The sequence below is a fragment of the Canis lupus genome, chromosome 4 (genome assembly GCF_048164855.1).
Source record: "Canis lupus baileyi chromosome 4, mCanLup2.hap1, whole genome shotgun sequence".
In the NCBI taxonomy this organism is placed as follows: domain Eukaryota; kingdom Metazoa; phylum Chordata; class Mammalia; order Carnivora; family Canidae; genus Canis; species Canis lupus.
The window spans coordinates 49,762,088-49,780,366 of record NC_132841.1 but is presented as its reverse complement, the minus strand read 5'-3'; the positions used below and the strand labels follow the sequence as shown (position 1 = coordinate 49,780,366).

General features: G+C 35.1%; 1 protein-coding gene across 1 annotated transcript in view; it reads left to right on the top strand.

The window, feature by feature from the left end:
* Positions 1-18,279, top strand: part of GABRA1 (gamma-aminobutyric acid type A receptor subunit alpha1) — a 58,680-nt gene that overhangs the window by 9,103 nt on the left and 31,298 nt on the right. Inside the window, exon 4 of the mRNA XM_072824257.1 lies at positions 11,643-11,710. Within this exon, the coding sequence (XP_072680358.1) occupies positions 11,643-11,710 (68 nt within the window). The remainder of the gene's footprint in view (positions 1-11,642; positions 11,711-18,279) is intronic.

Sequence of the window (18,279 nt, the reverse complement as noted above, 5' to 3'; positions counted from 1 at the left end):
TTACTATAGATTTCTGCTAAGTATGACATACATTTTAGTAGATCTCCATGGCAGAAATGCACCTTTGTTTTGTTGTTGTTACATGATCCATTTGTGTTTTTATCCATCCATTTTCTTTTTTTTTTTATTTTAAAGATTTTATTTATTTATTCATGAGAGACAGAGAGAGAGGCAGAGACACAGGCAGATGGACAAGCAGGCTCCATGCAGGGAGCCTGGCGTGGAACTCAATCCTGGGTCTTCAGGATCAGGCCCTGGGCTGAAGGCGGCGCTAAACCGCTGAGCCACCCAGGCTGCCCCCACCCATTTTCATAGATGAAAAGCCCATGTAGAGCAAACACTTGAAAGATTATCATTAGTTTATAAGAGGAAAAAGGTTCTTCTTAGTAGCTTCATAACCACTGATATAATCTTCTCTTGCAAGAGAAATGGGCTCACTCTCTTCTCTATTATGACAAATGTCTAATTTTATAAAAACAGTAACATTCTGAAGAATGCAGGGATATTTTATTCTGAATGTTCTCAGAAGGTATAGAAATGTGATAAACCGAGACAAATGGAAGAGACTATGTGCAAATTCATCATGACCTGTTTTTCAGAAAAACGCACTGCCACCTGAAGATATAGCAATACTCTTTGGAGATACACACCCTTGGTACAATAACTTAAGAAACAACATATATAACTTGGTTCATCTGGATGATAGAAACCAGTTTGCAGATATTGTTACACTATTTAAAAAGTGTACCTAACTTTTCAGAGCCTAGAGAGCAATCCTGAGAAGATAAAAATGAAAAGATAACATAAATTCGGGGAAGAGATTTTTTTCCTTTTTTTTTTTTTTTTTTCTTTTTTGAGATAGAAAAGATACGAAGGAATACAATGTGTGGAATTCTAATGATGTAATGTACTCTATTCAGGAACGAAAGAGAACAATGATTTGGCCATGTTCGTATTTTAAATACAAAGGTAATGAAGAAACCTTTAAATAGACTTGAATTGAAATAATCAGTGGCCAGAAAATACAAAACAAAATCATCAGAAATATTGTGGAATTCATTCTCATTTAAATTTTTTTTTTTTTTTTTTTTTTTTTTTTTTTTTTAGAGCAAGGTATAGAGCCCTCTTCTTCCTTGCAACCAGGTACTAAAGAATGTTTTCAGAAGGCTCGGCTCTTTTTTTTTTTTTTTTTTTTTTTTTTTTAAAAGGCTCGGCTCTTGTTTAAAACCTGGCCAGTACAGAAGAATAAAGTGGTTGGGGGATGGAAAAAGGTAAAAGCCAGAAAGAATGGCAGGATAGGAAAGAAAAAGTTAGAGAAGAAAGATGAGCAAAAGGGGAGCAGTGAAAATAAGGAGAGGGAAGTGAGAGGGATAGAAAAAGTGAAGGAGAGCAACACACAGAAAACGGTGAAGGGGCGGGATCTGTGGTCTAAAGATGAGTAGGCTCAGGTGTCTGTTCTTGATTAATCAGGATTCCTCTTCTCATTTTAAATCAGGACCAAACCAAGCACATTCTGAGACAATTCGTTTTCTGAAGGTTTCTGCATATTGACTGTGATTAAAATATACTAAAGAAGCCTAAATTTTCTCCAACTTACTGAAAAGTTAAATGATACAGCTCCTGAACTGCAACCATTGAGGTCAAATTTTGGCCACCATCAAACTGATAGCCCCTGCACTCTAGGTGGGCAAAAAAAGCAACCCGTAAACACAGATTCCAAACTTAATTCTGAAGGGAGATTTCAGGTTTTTAAGGATAAGTAATGCCCTTCCAGTGACATTCCTTTTTCTTAGCCTTATATACAGGCTACATTTTATTGATAATATGACGAAATCCCAGGGTAAGTCGGATTGATGTGTACAGTTTATTGTCTGGAACATACCATCAGGCTGAGGGCTTGCCATTCCTCCTGTTCACAGGCTTCTTCTTAAGCATCTTGCTTACAAAAGACATTTTCTTCTATAAACAATTTTATTTCACTCCTTGGAAAACTGATTACAGTAAAGCCATTCTTAAATGGAAACCAAATAGGATAGTGCCAAAGAAATGAGATCTTGGTTGAACCACATTTTCAGGGGACTACAGAACTTTTTACTCTCTCCCTCCCTGCTAATGGTACTTTCTGGAAATATTATTATAATTTCTAAATGTTGCCTTAGACTTAATCTCAATAAATAATAGATAGGATGATGAATGCTTCTCAAAGATTTTATCATCAAACCATAGAGATGAAGATGGTAAAGGAGAGTGAATGCATACTCATCATGTGACAAACCCAGGTGGATGGGAGGAGAAGTAGACAAGTAAATGAGTAGATAGGAATGTAGGTAGATAATGGACTTTGTTTATCCCTAATATATCTTTAATAGATATTTAGGTATGATTTTTTTCCTATAAGTTATATAGATTTAAGGTTTTTATTTGTTTGTGTCATATTTTACTTAAATGCACATATCAGGTGAATATTTGTAACTGGAGTATAATGGTGGTTTTCTCTCAAGGTATTTTAGCACTAACATAAAATGTTAACCAACAGTTTATACTTCAAAGCAAACTTTCTCCTTATCTTCCTGATTTTCCCAATTTTGGACTTTTTAAACTATATAACACTTTTTAGACCTCCCTTAGGCCAATTATTGCAAGAGATCTCAGCTTTAAGTTGTAAACATCTCCAGCTAAGCAAGGTGACTGGGTTGGATATGCATGAGACTGGCTAAGTGGTGTTGACTCCTTTGAGAGTTAGCTTGGGATTTTTGATTATGGGTTTTGTTTGTTTTTTTTAACGTCAAAATAAGTAAAGGTAGAAAACTGAGTGCTCTGGAAAAAAAGCAGATTAACTTTTGTAAAATTTTTTGTAACTTTGTAAAGTTTAGGTGACTAGGAAATAGAGTAAACAGTATCTTTTAATTATTTTTCAAAATAAAACTTTGTTCTATCTCAAGATTATAAAGTATTCGATATTCATGTAATTTTAAAAATTTTTATTAATTCATAATTAATTTATTTTTATTGTTTTATTATTTTTATTTGTATCCTGGGTGATGTTAAGATCAGAGGCAACCATTTTATTCATGTTCAACTGATTTGAACACACACATTTGATATTTCTATTAAACAGCTAGAATATTAAAAATTCAGAGGATAAGATATTGAGAGGACAATGTGATGGCTTTGAATAGAATAAAAAGATTCTAAATTACTAACAATGTCCAAAATTTTAAAAGGTTAGGTTCATCCAATATTTTTTGTTGGTGGGTGGTGGTGGTGTTATATTTACTTTACCAGATCATGGCTTTTAATATTAGCTTTTGAAATTTGTCTTGAGAATCCTTCTTTCTGAATTTGCTGTAACCTTATCTGGTGCTTTTGATACAAGGTGTGGAACATATACTCAGACTTTGGCATCATGTAATCCATTTCCACAGAAATATTATACTTAGACATTCCATAGTTCAGCTGGACTTTGGGAAAAAGCAGTTACCAAAGACCCAAGAGGAATTGTTAAAATAAACAGAGAACACCTTTTAATGTTTACTGGCTGAGATCTCCAGTCAGCCCCTGAAGCCAGCTTGCCTAATGAATCCAACCCAGATACCCAGAGGAATGTCGTAGCATGTTTAGAAACTTTCTACTCTCATTTTTTCCTGTTCTATATAAATCATCTACTGATCAGTGCCAAGAAGTTCCTGAAGTAAAATGTAGCCACAGAGACTATGCTCAAGTTATAAAGACCAAATTATCAGTAAACACTGCAGTTTATTTTCTGTGCAGTTACTTTTGAACTTTTTATAGTTTCCATTTCCCATCTTAAAAAAAAAAAAAAAGATCTTATTTATTTGAATGAGAGAGAGAGAAAGAGAGCACAAGTAGGCAGAGTGGTAAGCAGTGGGAGAGGGAGAATCAGGCTCCTGGCTGAGCAGGGAGCCCAATGTGGGGCTCAATCCCAGCACCCTGGGATCATGACCTGAGCAAAAGGAAGACACTTAACTGACTGAACCACCCAGGTGCCCCTCATTTCTTGTCTTGATTCTAGAACCAATGTAGAATATTTTTTAAAATGTTTTCTGTAGATGATTTTTGTTGTTGTTTTCCAGATAGAATCTGAACTCCTTACTTGAAAAATAATGTTGTAGTGTTTCTGAGATGAGAAACTCTACCATTTTGGAAAACTTAGGAGAAACACAATTCTAAGTCGATGCCATATTCCTCCTAAGATTGCTATAGTATTAGTCTCATGTAACTAAAATGCTATAATGGAAACAGGAAGTATGATGCCTTAAAGCTATTACAGGTTATACAGTTTTGATCAAGACTTACATAGACCACATTCCTCTAACACAGCCATTATATTCTTTTCTACAGGGTCCCCCTCCCAATAAAAAACTGGCTATAATATAAAGAGGGACGGATGGAAATTCTCAATGGAAATGAGATTAATCTCTGCCACAGTAAAATTTACCTTTTTTTTTTTTTCCTGGTAGATGCTTTTATCATTTGAGTACTTGGAATCTGAAAACACAAAAGAATCAGTGATTGATTAGATATCTCAAAAAGTGGGTTTTTACCCCATATCCAGATTTAGTAGCTGAACACTACCACAATTAAGTTGCTTTATATATCAGCTAGGGCAAATTGCCAACTACTTTAAAGAATTTGGGGAATGTAAGTGAAGGACAGGGAGCAAAAAATGTTGCCCCAGGCAGATTGGCAGGGAGCGGAAACATTGTCCAATTCAGAAGTACACACTGATGGTTATGTAGGGAACCCAGAACATTTTCAATTTCCAAGCAGGACCATTTCCAAGTGAGGTTTTAAGATATACTTTATTATGATGAGTAATGTTAGTCCGCTTAGTCTCTATATAGTGACTGCCTCTGTGAATTAATAGATACAAAGTAACTTAAAGGAGGCAATAAACCTCCTTTCTAAATTATAAATCCACAGAACAGGGCCTAGTGAATATCACTCTGAGTTCCTCAGTAGACAGCAATTCCAGTGAAGAAATGGTCAATACCATATTAAATAAATTGTTGTGATAGGCATTCCTAATAAAACACCACTTATAATTCTTCACTGTTGATTCCCTCTTCCATTTTTTTTATTACACTCTTATAATGCATTATTCACACAGCATCAGCTATCATCTTAAACTGCAAGTAACATCATTTCACTTCATTACCCAGAGGTTTCTTATTGCATTAGAATAAAGGTCAACTGCTTAGTGAAATGCACAAAGTTCTTTAGGTGTGGCCCCACTTGCATCCAGAGTGTCATCTTGTACCATGATTATCAGCATCACCAGACCCCAGATACATTATTGGGCTTTCCATTCCTTTATTTTTAAAAGATTTTATTTATTTGAGAGAGAGAGAGAGAGGAGAGAGAGGAGAGAGAGGAGAGAGAGAGAGAGAGAGAACATGCACAAGTGGGCAGAGGAGCAGAAGGAGAGGAAGAAACAGACTCTTGGCTCAGCAGGGAGCCTGATGCAGGGCTCCATCTGAGGACCCTGGGATCATGACCTGGGCCAGAGGCAGATGCTTCACTGACTGAGCCACCCAGGCGCCCCTGGACTTTCCGTTTCTTAAACATCACACATTTGTTCTTACCTCAGATCTTGTTCTTTCCTCTCCTCTTTTAAATTTTTTTTTAAATTTTTATTTATTTATGATAGTCACACACAGAGAGAGAGGCAGACATAGGTAGAGGGAGAAGCAGGCTCCATGCACCGGGAGCCCGACGTGGGATTCGATCCCGGGTCTCTAGGATCGTGCCCTGGGCCAAAGGCAGGCGCCAAACCGCTGCGCCACCCAGGGATCCCTCCTCTCCTCTTTTAATTATCTTTCCCTTTGAGGTCATCCCTGAATTTTTCTCATTGAGGTCTCAGTCAGAAAAAAAGACATTTTTCCAGAGCATTTATAGTGACCTGAAATTCATTAGTATAATTTGTGTATGTGTTGTAAATGACTATATATGTAATTATATCTGTCTTTCCTATCATTTACCAATCTGTTTCTAATTTATCATCTTTCTATTTATCTATCCTATTCATGTTTCTATTCTATCTAAAATAACTTTCCCTAAGACTATAAGATGTGCTACAGAATAAGAACATTTGCACTTTTGTTCACCAGTGTATTACTATTACTTAAAACAGTGCCTGTCTGGCACATAAAAAACACTCAATAATTAACATTTGTTGGTTAAATTAATATACCCAACAAATATATCTCAAAGTATTTTCGGCATCAAACCTTATTCCACCCTTACTCCAGTGTGATGTTGTCACTCTATGGGTATTATTTCTTCACTAAAAAGGCAAGAAAACAGGCTCAGGAAGATTAAAGGATTGTACCTAAAATCACACAGCTTGTTTTCTAGGAGAATCAGAGTTAAAATCTGAGTGTTTAGACTTTTAATCCAATATGCTTACTACTTACTATACTGTACTGCTTTTCTCATTTCTGCCTCAAGCACTAATCATCATTTTGAATTATCACTTCAAAACATCTGTTATTTCAATACTTATCAGCAGGATATCAACATTGTAAGAAATCTCTGATAAAAACAGATTTACTACTGTCTAGCAGCTATAGAGTATATAATATAGTATGTATACATATACATTTGTGTGTATATATAGAAAACATATAAATATATATAAATCATATAAAGCACATAAAGCATCTATATATGTATATAAAGTATATATTTGAAGGATATGCTTCTTTAAAGATTGATTTTAATTGGTTTATTTATCATCAAAAATTTTATTTACATTGATGTACTATTTTAAGATATCCCAAATCTTTATAACAATAATCATCACCATCATTATAATCTCACTTTACACAACTATTCCATGTTTATCCCTCTGGTACTCAAACATGTATATAAATTTATACAAATTTTAAAGACCGTTGATTTTTTTTACAATGGACAGGGAAGGATTATTGTGAAGAAAATACTTTAAAAATTACTTTCCAATTAATTTTCCCTTTGAACATTTCCTCCAACTGAGTTATTTTATTGATTTCCATTTTCAGACAATTTCCTAGTTACAGAAAGAGTTCATTCATGTTTAACTTTGGCTAGCTATAAAATCATTCCAGCTGAACTTCATTAAAAGTTCCTGACTCATGTTGTGTGCTCTTAAACAGAATATTTTGACATAAAAGTATCTTCACCTTTCATGTGATCCATAGAAAGGCCTTGAGTACTTTCTAGATATTTCTAATAACACCCTAATGTCCAGTGCTAGAGCACATGATTTAGATTTTAATGTTCTAATGTTCCTTAAATAACAAATAAGTTCCTAAAATTTGTATATGTATCCATAAACTTTTCTCCTTCATGAGGTTATGGGAATTTCAAATTAGAAAGGAGGGGGGAAAAGATGACTAAATTTTCCCAGAATTGTAAAAAGAAGATTCCTGAAGAATTCTCCTAGATATCAGCCAAAGTACATAGGTATGAGCACATCTTCTGCTTAAGCCTGGTCCTGGATCTAAAGAGGCCTTGATTTCAAATCATCATTTCTTTGCTGAAAGAGCAAGTTAACCATGTCACTTTTTACAATTTGACTAAAATACATTCATAACAGTACTCTGTCTTGAACCTTTGCATTCTGAGTTATAAATCTTCTGTCTAAAGCAGGATGACTTCACGTATCACTAAGGAAATTGCTGGTGAGCTGTAGTGAAAGACACGCTTTTGGCCAAAGGAACCTATTTCTTGTCACTGAAATTGTACTCAACTGAATGAGAATGTGGTTTGAGAATTATTTGAATAGAAAAAAATAAAAGAAGGAAAGGAATACATCAAGATATTAGCGGTGGATTTATGTGAATGATGGTATTCAACAGGGTTTAATTTTTTTTTCTTTTTTTTTTTTTTTGGAAATTTCCAAACATACTATGAAGTTAAAACAATTTTTTAATAAACATATATTACATTAATCTTATAATTACAATAAGCTGTTGTAATATTTTAGAGTGGCATTCCCAGGTAAGTTTGGGAAATTCAGGGGTAAACAGGGTTGATTACATTTATTTAAAATATGTTTTCTTAGAGACATTGGCATGCTAATTTTCATGATGAATCTTCCAAAGGCATACATAATAAGCAGAGTTTTTCAGCAATGGAAACTGGCCACTCACAAATAGCTGATGACAAATCAAAGAAAACTGTTTGGATATGTGGCAAGGAAAATATATTAGAGAGAAAAATACAGAAAGTGTTACTCCCTTTCTTTAATTTTCTTATCCCAAGTTCCAGATGTTTTCCTAAATCTCATTGCACTGCACTCCTTCCTCTTCTTGGTACCATGGCCCACCTCTTCCATTCAGTAGTTGAGTGGTCCCTTCAGTGCTCTTGCACCCTCGTATCCCCCACACCAGGCGATCTTTAGTTTAGGGACTTGGAAATTTTGCCACCTTAACCTTAGAGGAGAAACAGGGTGAACAGAGAACAAAAATCAGAAACTCTTTAAGGACATCTTGTATGATTAGAGTGCATGATGAGAAGGTCATCTGAAGGACTCGGGTGAGGTCCTTGGGATATTACAATGGTGACTTTTGGGAACTATTAGAGGGAGATACCTAGTAGAAAATAAGATGAAGCACTTGGAGATGATGAACTGGTACGGTAAATATACTTAGGGGCAAGGACAGATAAAGGATTCAAGAAATAGATTTTTAAAGTGTGATTACAGCCATTTGTGTGAACTGCTTTGCATTTATGCCTAATCTTTCTATATAGCACACTAACAATTATGTGTGGCAATAAATGTATATGAACTTAAGCATGTTTTACATTCTATTTTATTGGTACAGTCATCTTTATAAATAGGCTTTTTAGTCTTTATAATTTGTTAGTTATATAGCATCATCATTTACTAACAATCTTAAAACAGCAGAGGGAAATAGCCCATAAATTTGGAAAGTGGGTATCTCACTTCTTTGAGCACTTTATCATGCTAGAAAAACAGATTGATTGTTCCTAAAACATCTGGAAAGCCAATTTTTGTAAAGCTAGCTACCTTGGTGAATTACCTTGAAGGGCAGATGTTATGTCCTCCCCACACTCAAGAAATAGAAAATGGTGATAAAAGAGTTCAGGAAAGCTGTCCCACACTGCCAAGACTTACAAGTGTGCAGACAAGAACTTATACATATCTCCCAAATGAACATGCACTTAATAGTAGATCCCTGAACAAAAATAAAAATGATAGAATAATTCTAGTTCTGTAGATGTCACTCAGATCTATAGGCTATTCACCATAAGTCTGCCATAGTTATAATCTGCAGAGAATCAAACTTCAACCTTGGAAACAAGATTAGGTGAGTCAATGACTTCGAAAAGTGAATAAAATAACAGGAGGATCCAACTCTTTCAAGACTTATGTAGAAAGAAAATATAGATATTAATTCTCTCTGAACACATAATTTAGGGTGCTTTTAATTGCAATAAATTAATCTATATTATTGCAATAATTAATCTATATTATTTCTTATTAATCTATATTTATTTCTTAATAATAAGAAATAAAATTATTTCCAATAAGGAGCATACTTGGGACACTAGAAATTAGGATGGAAATATGCCCAATTCTCTATTATGTGATGTGTTTCTTCTTCTTCTTTTTTCATGGCAATAATCGCATATTTTATCATATCAAAGAAAGTCCAAGTGTGATGGCTCCTTTGCTTGAACTAGAAAGGAAAATACTGAAAGAGAAAGGATAAAAATAAGCTCAATTAATAAAAGAAATTCTAGCTTTTTGAAATAGATGGCATGCATTTTCTTTTTATTATTGTTTTAATTGAAAGTCCCGTCATTCTAATAAAATGTGAACTCTAGATTAAGTCTTAAGAAATAACAGATTTGTGTAACTAAGAAGAATTAGTCAAGTAAAGAATACATATGGAAAGAGAGTTCAGGAGAGAGGGAGAGAGAGAAATGTATGTACTGGGAAAATGACTCCCAAAGGGGAGAGGATGGGGATCGCCAGAAGAGGCCAATTGTTACTCCAGCTGAGACATTGCTAATGGCTCCTTTCAAGCTATACAGTTGCTGTAGAATATTAACACTGACTTTGGAAGGAAGTGAGTTTTAAAAACACAGCTCTATTTTCTTTGTCTTAAGCTATATCCTCCATTTTGAAGTTTTTAAAGAGTAAATCCCAGGTAATTATGTCAAGGGGCTCATTTAAGAATTGTTGGAGCCGGGATCCCTGGGTGGCGCAGTGGTTTGGCGCCTGCCTTTGGCCCAGGGCGCGATCCTGGAGACCCGGGATCGAATCCCACATCGGGCTCCCGGTGCATGGAGCCTGCTTCTCCCTCTGCCTCTCTCTCTCTCTCTCTGTGTGTGACTATCATAAATAAATAAAAATTAAAAAAAAAAAAAAAAGAATTGTTGGAGCCAAAGAAATTGTTGAAAGAAAGAAAGAAAGAAAAAAGGAGGAAGGAAGGAAAAAAAGAAAAGAAAGGGAAAATAAGCCAAAAAATGGTATATTGGTTATTGAATGGATTATCTCTACCACCAAATTCTATTAACATTTGTGTTACACATTATTATATATATATAATGTGTAACACAAATGTTAATATATATAACATGACCTTCTTGAGAGAAATTCATACCGAAGGTGTTAACTGTTTATAAGTGAATTCCCGAGAGATAAAATTCTTCATTTTCAAAAGAATTTATTATTGCATATATTACATCACCTTTTTAATGTCCTACCTCAGAGATATAAATGTCCCGATAAATAAAATGAATTGCTTAAGACACTGGACCGTTATTTCTCAGAGCTACAGTTTAAAATTACAGGGCCATTTTTTTTATTCTCACTTCTAAGCAGATTGTGTCCTTTTATGAGAGCAACATTTTTCTCTCTTTTTTTTTTGGGGGGGGGGATGACTGAATTTCCTTGAAAATGTCTGTGTTGAGTTGTCACCCAACTACAAGGAATATGTTTCATTGGTTGATATATATGCCTCAGAGACTAATAAAATAAAATCACATTGAACTTGAAATGGAATCTATTAAATGAACTCTTTCTGTGCCCTAATATATTTATTCTTGTCCTCAAAATTGAAAGTCTTTATATAGGTTGTCAGATTTTTCTCAGGGAGTAATTTAGATAATTCGGTTATGATTTAGTGCCAGAAAGCAATCATTTACCAAACATACCCTTGAGTCCTTAAAGAGTTAATAAAGCTTGTTTCAGTATACTATATACTTCCCAAGAGTATCCTAAATACCTGGAGGATCTGGTGAGCTCTGTAAGAATATTTAAGCTTAAATCACACTCATATGCTAACATTTTTTTATTACAATGTGAAATGGCTTGGTATCATTTAGGAAAGTGTGTTCATTCTTGAAGAATTCATTAAGCAGCAGCTGACTTCTCCATAAAGTCTGCCTCCCAAAGTGACATATTTGGGCTCCATTCTCCATTGAAAAATATTAACTGTGAAATTTCATGTGTAAGCAGTAAATTATCAGGACTACACAGTGGACCAATTTTAGAAATAGCTAATCAAAGCCAATAAATTTCCCATTTGGGTGTGAGTATGTGGTGTGAGATCTAATAAGGGCTGTTGATAGACATTCACTGTCCCAATTTCCTGCTTCATCAGAGCGTGTAACTGAAGTGAAGACTGACATCTTCGTCACCAGTTTCGGACCTGTTTCAGACCATGATATGGTAAGTGACACTGCATTTTTGGTTTTCTTGGTGTGTTTTCTCATTTTAACTTTTGAAAGAAAAATACAGACCCAGTATTTAGAGAGTAAGTTGAAATAGCATGGCAATATCTTTGTATCTTTCTGTGTGTATACTATGTAATATATACCAATATTAATATTTATATAATAGAAAATACCCACTTGCTTTCCAGACCAAACCTATTTATGATATCAACCACTGCAATCATCTTTTTTTCCATCTCTGAAATGATTGTTTTGCCTTGATTTATGTTCTGTAAGCCAAATAGTTGATTTGCCTTACATTTTTATTTAGGAGGCCATGTTGATTCAAAGATGTTAGGTCTCTAGATAGCCAGCACTTTTTATAGAATAGCCATGAGCATCATGATTTCTGAATTATTCTTGGCTAAACAGGGGGAGTGAGTATAAAAGATGAATGAATACTTGACCAGAACTAGACAGAGAAATGGTTAAAATAAAACACACCGGTGGGAAATGTTCAACTTCATTCCAAAAGACATTCATTAAATTATTACCAAGAATGAAAATAAAATTAATACATACCTATTCTTTCTTTTCCTAGTCCAATAAATTAACATGAATTTCTCTTCTATCTGATTGGAATTGGTAAAAGAGTAGAGCTCTGAAGATATTATGTAATATTTGTGAACTCATAACAGCCAAGCTCCTATATAATCAGAAAATCATAGAAGCCATGAAGACACATCATTATGAAATATTTCAAAGATATATTTATTGAATATTATTTTTGAAAGGTCTTTTTGTTGACACCATCTTTACATAAAAGTCCTCTGACATCATAATAGTTCAAGTGATTGACAATAAAAATTACAGAAAATATCAATTTGGACCAACATTGCCAAAGTGCGGAAATTCACAAGTGTACCCACTTCAGCAGAGTAAAAGCTCTGCCAAATTCTGAAATAAGGAAACCTGTTTAACTGCATTTAATCTAGTGTTTTCCAATCATATTTGTGCAAAACCTTTTATGTGATACCTATTGACATTCTGTAGAGCTAGTGCTCTGTGAGTCAAACACTGGGAAATACTGGCTGAGGATGATTAGATATTTTAAATCTTAACACAAGTTATGAAATGTACCGACTATGCAAATTAGAGTCAGCAGAGCATAAGAGAGTGGTAGGTAAGAATACAGATTTTTGAACCAGAACGCTGCCTGGGTTGATAATCCCAGCTTTTGAGCTCATAAGGGTGTATTGTTGGGGAAGTTCCTTAATATCTCTTTGCCTCAGTTTCTTCATGTGTAAGATGGGAGTGATGATAATACCCATGAGGTTATCACAAGTATTAAATGAATTCATACATGAAAATCATTTAAAAGTTCTTAGCATATAGGAAGATTCAATGAATGTTAACCATTATCATTATGCAAGAAATAGATATAAAAATTAGTCATAATTATGAATGTATTCCTTTGGCAATTTATTACAGCAGTTGATCTGTAGAACCCTTTCTTGAAATATTGTGTTATACATTATTTTTTGCTAAACTGATCACTCTCTGAGGACCTCTTGTGATTCTCCCATGTTGACACTCCATCTTACAAAATTATTCTCTCACACTACTTTTCTAATTAAGAACATTTAATAGATCCCAGTCAGATTTAAGTTCAAATTTAAACTCTTCTCCGTGTATTCCATACAGTCCCCAGATGATGTTACCACTCATCCTTACTTGTTCCTAATACTATTTATTTACTTTAGTCATTTGCTTAAGTACTGCTTTCTGTGAGGCCATACCACTTGGGGGTGAGCTGAAATTGTCTAGGATCCAGGCTGGCTGAATTCACATCTCAACACTACCAATAACATGACCTTGGGCAAATCACTTAAATGTAAGGATCAAAGTCTCTAAAACGGGTATAATATTGTAATAGGCTCTCCTTGTAAGATAGGAATTCTAAATGAGCTATGTAAATTAGGTGTCTCTAGATAGTGCTCAATAAATACTTTTTGCCTCCGAACCTCTGTCTCATGCTGTGTAATCTTCATGGAAAATTCCCTCTATTTCCCACCCATCTAAATCCTACATTTCCACAAAGGCCCAAATCAAGACCCAAAAGCTTAATGAAAACATTTTTTTTTATTAATCCAATAACAGATTAAGTTTTCCTTTCTGCATTCTAGTCACATTTAATGATTGTAAAATAACAACTCAGCTTTTGGCCTGATTGATAACACAACCTTGTAAACTTATTTATCTTATATAAATGTCTTATTTTCCTAAAGTGGTGCCAAAAAATGTAAAGACACACTTGTTTCACATCCTTCACAGTATCAGTGCATTGCTGGCTTACAGTAAATATTGAATTACCACTTATTTAGTGATAGGTTTAGGAGTCGATATTGTCTTTAAAAACAGAAAGTCATATGGGACTCAATAAATAATACCCTCTTTCTTGAGTTCCAAACCTTTTGAGAAATAAGACAGTAGAGTAAGGCATTTGGAAAGTAAGAATATCATTTTTATTACTACTAATAATGGTACTGCAGAAAGTGGTTTGTATCTGCAGACAAGTGAGTTTCCAGAGAGTAAACATCAGATCAGATTAACCCACCCAGTCAACAGGCCTCCCTCTGTTAGGGCAGGGCCTGTCCATATAAAACTTCTAGCATGGAGAGACAGCAGAATTTGTGTCTTTTGGGCAGCAGGAAGAGGCTGAGATAGGCAAGACTGGTTTCTGCTTCCAAATTTACCCATCAAATGAAATTATTCTTCCCTCCTCCCCTCCCTAAATAGAGGAGTATGAGGGGTTGGAGAGCATTCAGAAGTTTTGCACTGGTGAAGCTCTCTTCTCATCAATGGAAACATCGAGAGGGGATGAAGCATTACAGACATCACACACTGATAATGGTATTCCTCCTCATTATTATTATTATCATAATTTAAAATGAATATTCTCTATCTCTGGCATCCTTCATAATGCCTCACAAAGAGTAGATGCTCAATAGGAGTTGTTACAGGGCAGCACTCAAATAAAGGCATATTTTCTCTGGAAAATATTTGGCATACCTTTGAGTTATAGGTTTAGATTGTCATTTAAGGAACCACTGATTTTTTTTTTTTTTGTCTTGTACCAAAGGTGTATGTTAGGGTTTTTGATACACCACTAACCCTATTGTTATTGTGAATTATTTTTCATAAATGGCTTTTGATCAAATATCAGATAGGAAGAAGGAACAATACTCCCTATTGCCTAAAACTCTTGAATGAAATAATGCTTGAATTGTTCTGTCAGAGAACCAAATTAACTAGGTTTACAACGGACATGCCAAGTGGCTAGCATAAATTACACCTGGCCAATTCATTTGAGAAGATTACTCCTTTAAACCACATTGTGGGAGAATTATGCATACAGGGCAGTATGATTTGGAGTCTATCAAAATTAGAAGGCCAATGACAAAGCTGTTTTTCAAGACAAGAAAATATTTGTCATTTTTAAAGTGAGAACTAATAGAATATCTAATACAGATAACCATAAGAATGCTTCCAATATGTCAAGCACCATGCTAAGAGGTTTATAGATCATATTTCATCTAGTGCTCGTACTATGCATTTTACCTCGGCATTATTATCTTCCGCATTTTCCAGAGGAGGAAAGTGACCTAGCTAGGTAGCAACTTGAACTCAGGCTGTGTGTCCCTAGAGGTTCCATAGCTCCCAAGGCATCTGACTTCATCTGGAATAGAAAACAAAATTAGGACAACTCTTTAACTTTATTCTAAAAGCCATTAATTGGCAATCAAACAGCACATTCCCAGGGCACTAGGTTCTGACACAAATATCCAGGCAGCACAGTCACAGAGCCATGTTCTCCATGGTGCTTAAAATGTATAAAGTCAAAGCACACACAGATGGTAATAGATGGTGCAAGTGGGAACACTTCAATACAATATTTGCTTAGGAACATAATGGATGTTTTGTCCCAGTATTCAGAGTAAGACTCACATTCTCCAGCAACCTACTCTATTGAACAGGGTAACACGGAGAAACTTCTCACTAGAATGGTAGGGGCTGGAACGCTGAACCTTGAACAGTTTCTTCACTTCTGAACTTTATTCAGACAGTCTTCTGTAGAGACTTTTCTTTTTGCCTCTGATTTTGCTTTGCTTGGTTATGACCACCTCACTTTCCTGAGGTTTCCTATGCTGCTACCGTCCAAAGAACACATTTCTCATTCCCACCTACATCGAAATCTGATATAAATTGGTGTTGATAAAAAAAAAAAAATTGGGAGACAACTTCTAATGTTTACTGAGAACTGCCTATGTTTCAGACATTCTTGCAAGCTTTTCACTTGCATTGTTAACTCATTTCTCACAATAGAGAGATATGCAGTACAGATGAAATCAGTACTGCATGATCCCTGCTTTATAGATTGGAAACTGGAATTTAGAAAGATAAGAAAATGACCTAAAGTCACACATTTGGCAGACAGACAAAGTTAGCAGTTAGCAGGTTGAGAACTTATATCCCTAACCATTATGCTCCAGCTCTGCTATCCTCCTTCTTATTCCAGCTTTCTGTAGAAGCAGTTCTGGCCTATCTGGTCTAGTGAACTAGGACCCCGAGGGTGAGGTCATGCTGAGAGCTGCCTGCTGCTACCATGGCAGTGTTGCAGGGGCTGTTCTAATAAAATGGGAGACCAAATATTTACACTCTTGGTTAGACAGGATCTGATCACTATCAAGTGTTTTTATTTCAGTTTTCATTTCCACTTCTAGCTGAAGGGAACATGGATACGAAAGCTTATCCAGTTACTTTTGCAGTGTGTGTGTGCATGCTTGTGTGGCCAGTACAATATTTGAAGGGAGAATATCATAAGTGAATTTGGGGATTTCAATGTCTGCCATTAGCACAGGTAAGTAAAGCTGGTTGTAAACATGACAAATACGTAAACATGAGGAGTTTGGCAAGTGTTGACATAATTTTTGGAATCATTGACTTTGGATATATTGTATCACAGATTTGGTAATAAATCTATTTTAGGTTTTTAAAATATTTAACATTTATTTCATTTTCAAAAATCTTAGAGCAAGCAAACAAATGAACAAAATAAAATTTTTGGATTCATAAGAATATGGTCAGTTCGGCATACTTGGCATCTTGATTTATAAGTGACTGTTCCCGCTACTGTTTGACAAGCTAAAGTAGTTCAGTTGGACAGAAAATAGAGCTCATGTGGCTGATTCCTGAGTAATAGAAATATCCTTATTATCATATCCCTATCTCATAAGCCTGTCGTCCAGAGAAAAGAACATACACAGCTCAGGGTAAATCCATCCATTTGCTTCTCTGGCAAGCACTGCTCGTCTGTATCACTTCCCAGTGTAGTCCATAGGCTCCCTCTCCATCTCTCTCCTCATGGAAACAACCATTGTATGCCCATCCTACTCCATAAGTTTTCCTTACAGCATCCAAGTCTAAACAGTTTCTCCCTCTGCTAAATTAAAAGATGCTTAAAAACTGTTTCTTGGTGAGTAAATTCTTACGTCATGTATCTCAGTGCCATTTCACCTCACACTTCCAGATATGGAAAAACCTAAGCAACAGACAAGGTAGTTTCTCTTGCCCACAAAAATAAACTGGCCTCATGTTACACTTCCTTGTTGCTCTCTCAGTCAACATTTAGTGCTATGCCTGGTGCACTGTAAACTATCCAGTAATAACTATTAGTTACTTGATCAGAAGGGCTCAGTAATACCAAACTTGTGGCAGAAAGGATAAACTTTTCCTCAATCTTTACCCAATCTTACTTAAAGCCTGAGAAAAAGACAGGTAGTTAAATTCATGCACAAAATGCCTAGACACAGACATTATTTATTCCGCATGTTCAAGATGATATGTATAAGATTTAAAAAAAAAAAAAGAACAGCTTTCTAATGCATCAGGGTTTAGGGGATTAAGAAAATGTAGCATGATGTTTTCAAGTTAGTCTTCCTTCCAGTTTGGAGCATGCTAAGATTAATGGAGAATGTGGGAATCTTTATTTCAAACCATTAAGTTCCAAATTTAGTGTCAGTGTAGCAAGTGCTGCAAGGAAGATGGATATTACCCTTTTCAATTTTAGGAGCTGGTAAGTCACATTGCTTGTTTTCAGATTAGCAGATGTTTGTCTCTGGGTATTGCCATAAGGAATTCTGTGTTTATTCAAATAAATAGATTCCCTGGCTGTGAATGATGATGAGCTTCACACATTTCTCATGTGTCTTATATACACATATACTCAAACACACACACACACACACACTCGAATATTTTGAAATTTTTTTTTTTTTGGCAAAGATCCCAATTGACGGTGAAACAGATTATTTTCATAATCTTCTTTGTTGTGGAAAACTGAAAGTCCATATACATTATCTGTAAAATTTTTTTTTTACTTAGCCATAAAGGAGATGGGACTGTCATGCTAATATTAGAATCATGGATGATTTGAAACTGTGAGGTTTTCAGACTATGGAAGGGCCCCCCAAGATGCTATGATTTACCTTTGTAGCTGTCATTATGTAATTTAAACATCTTCCT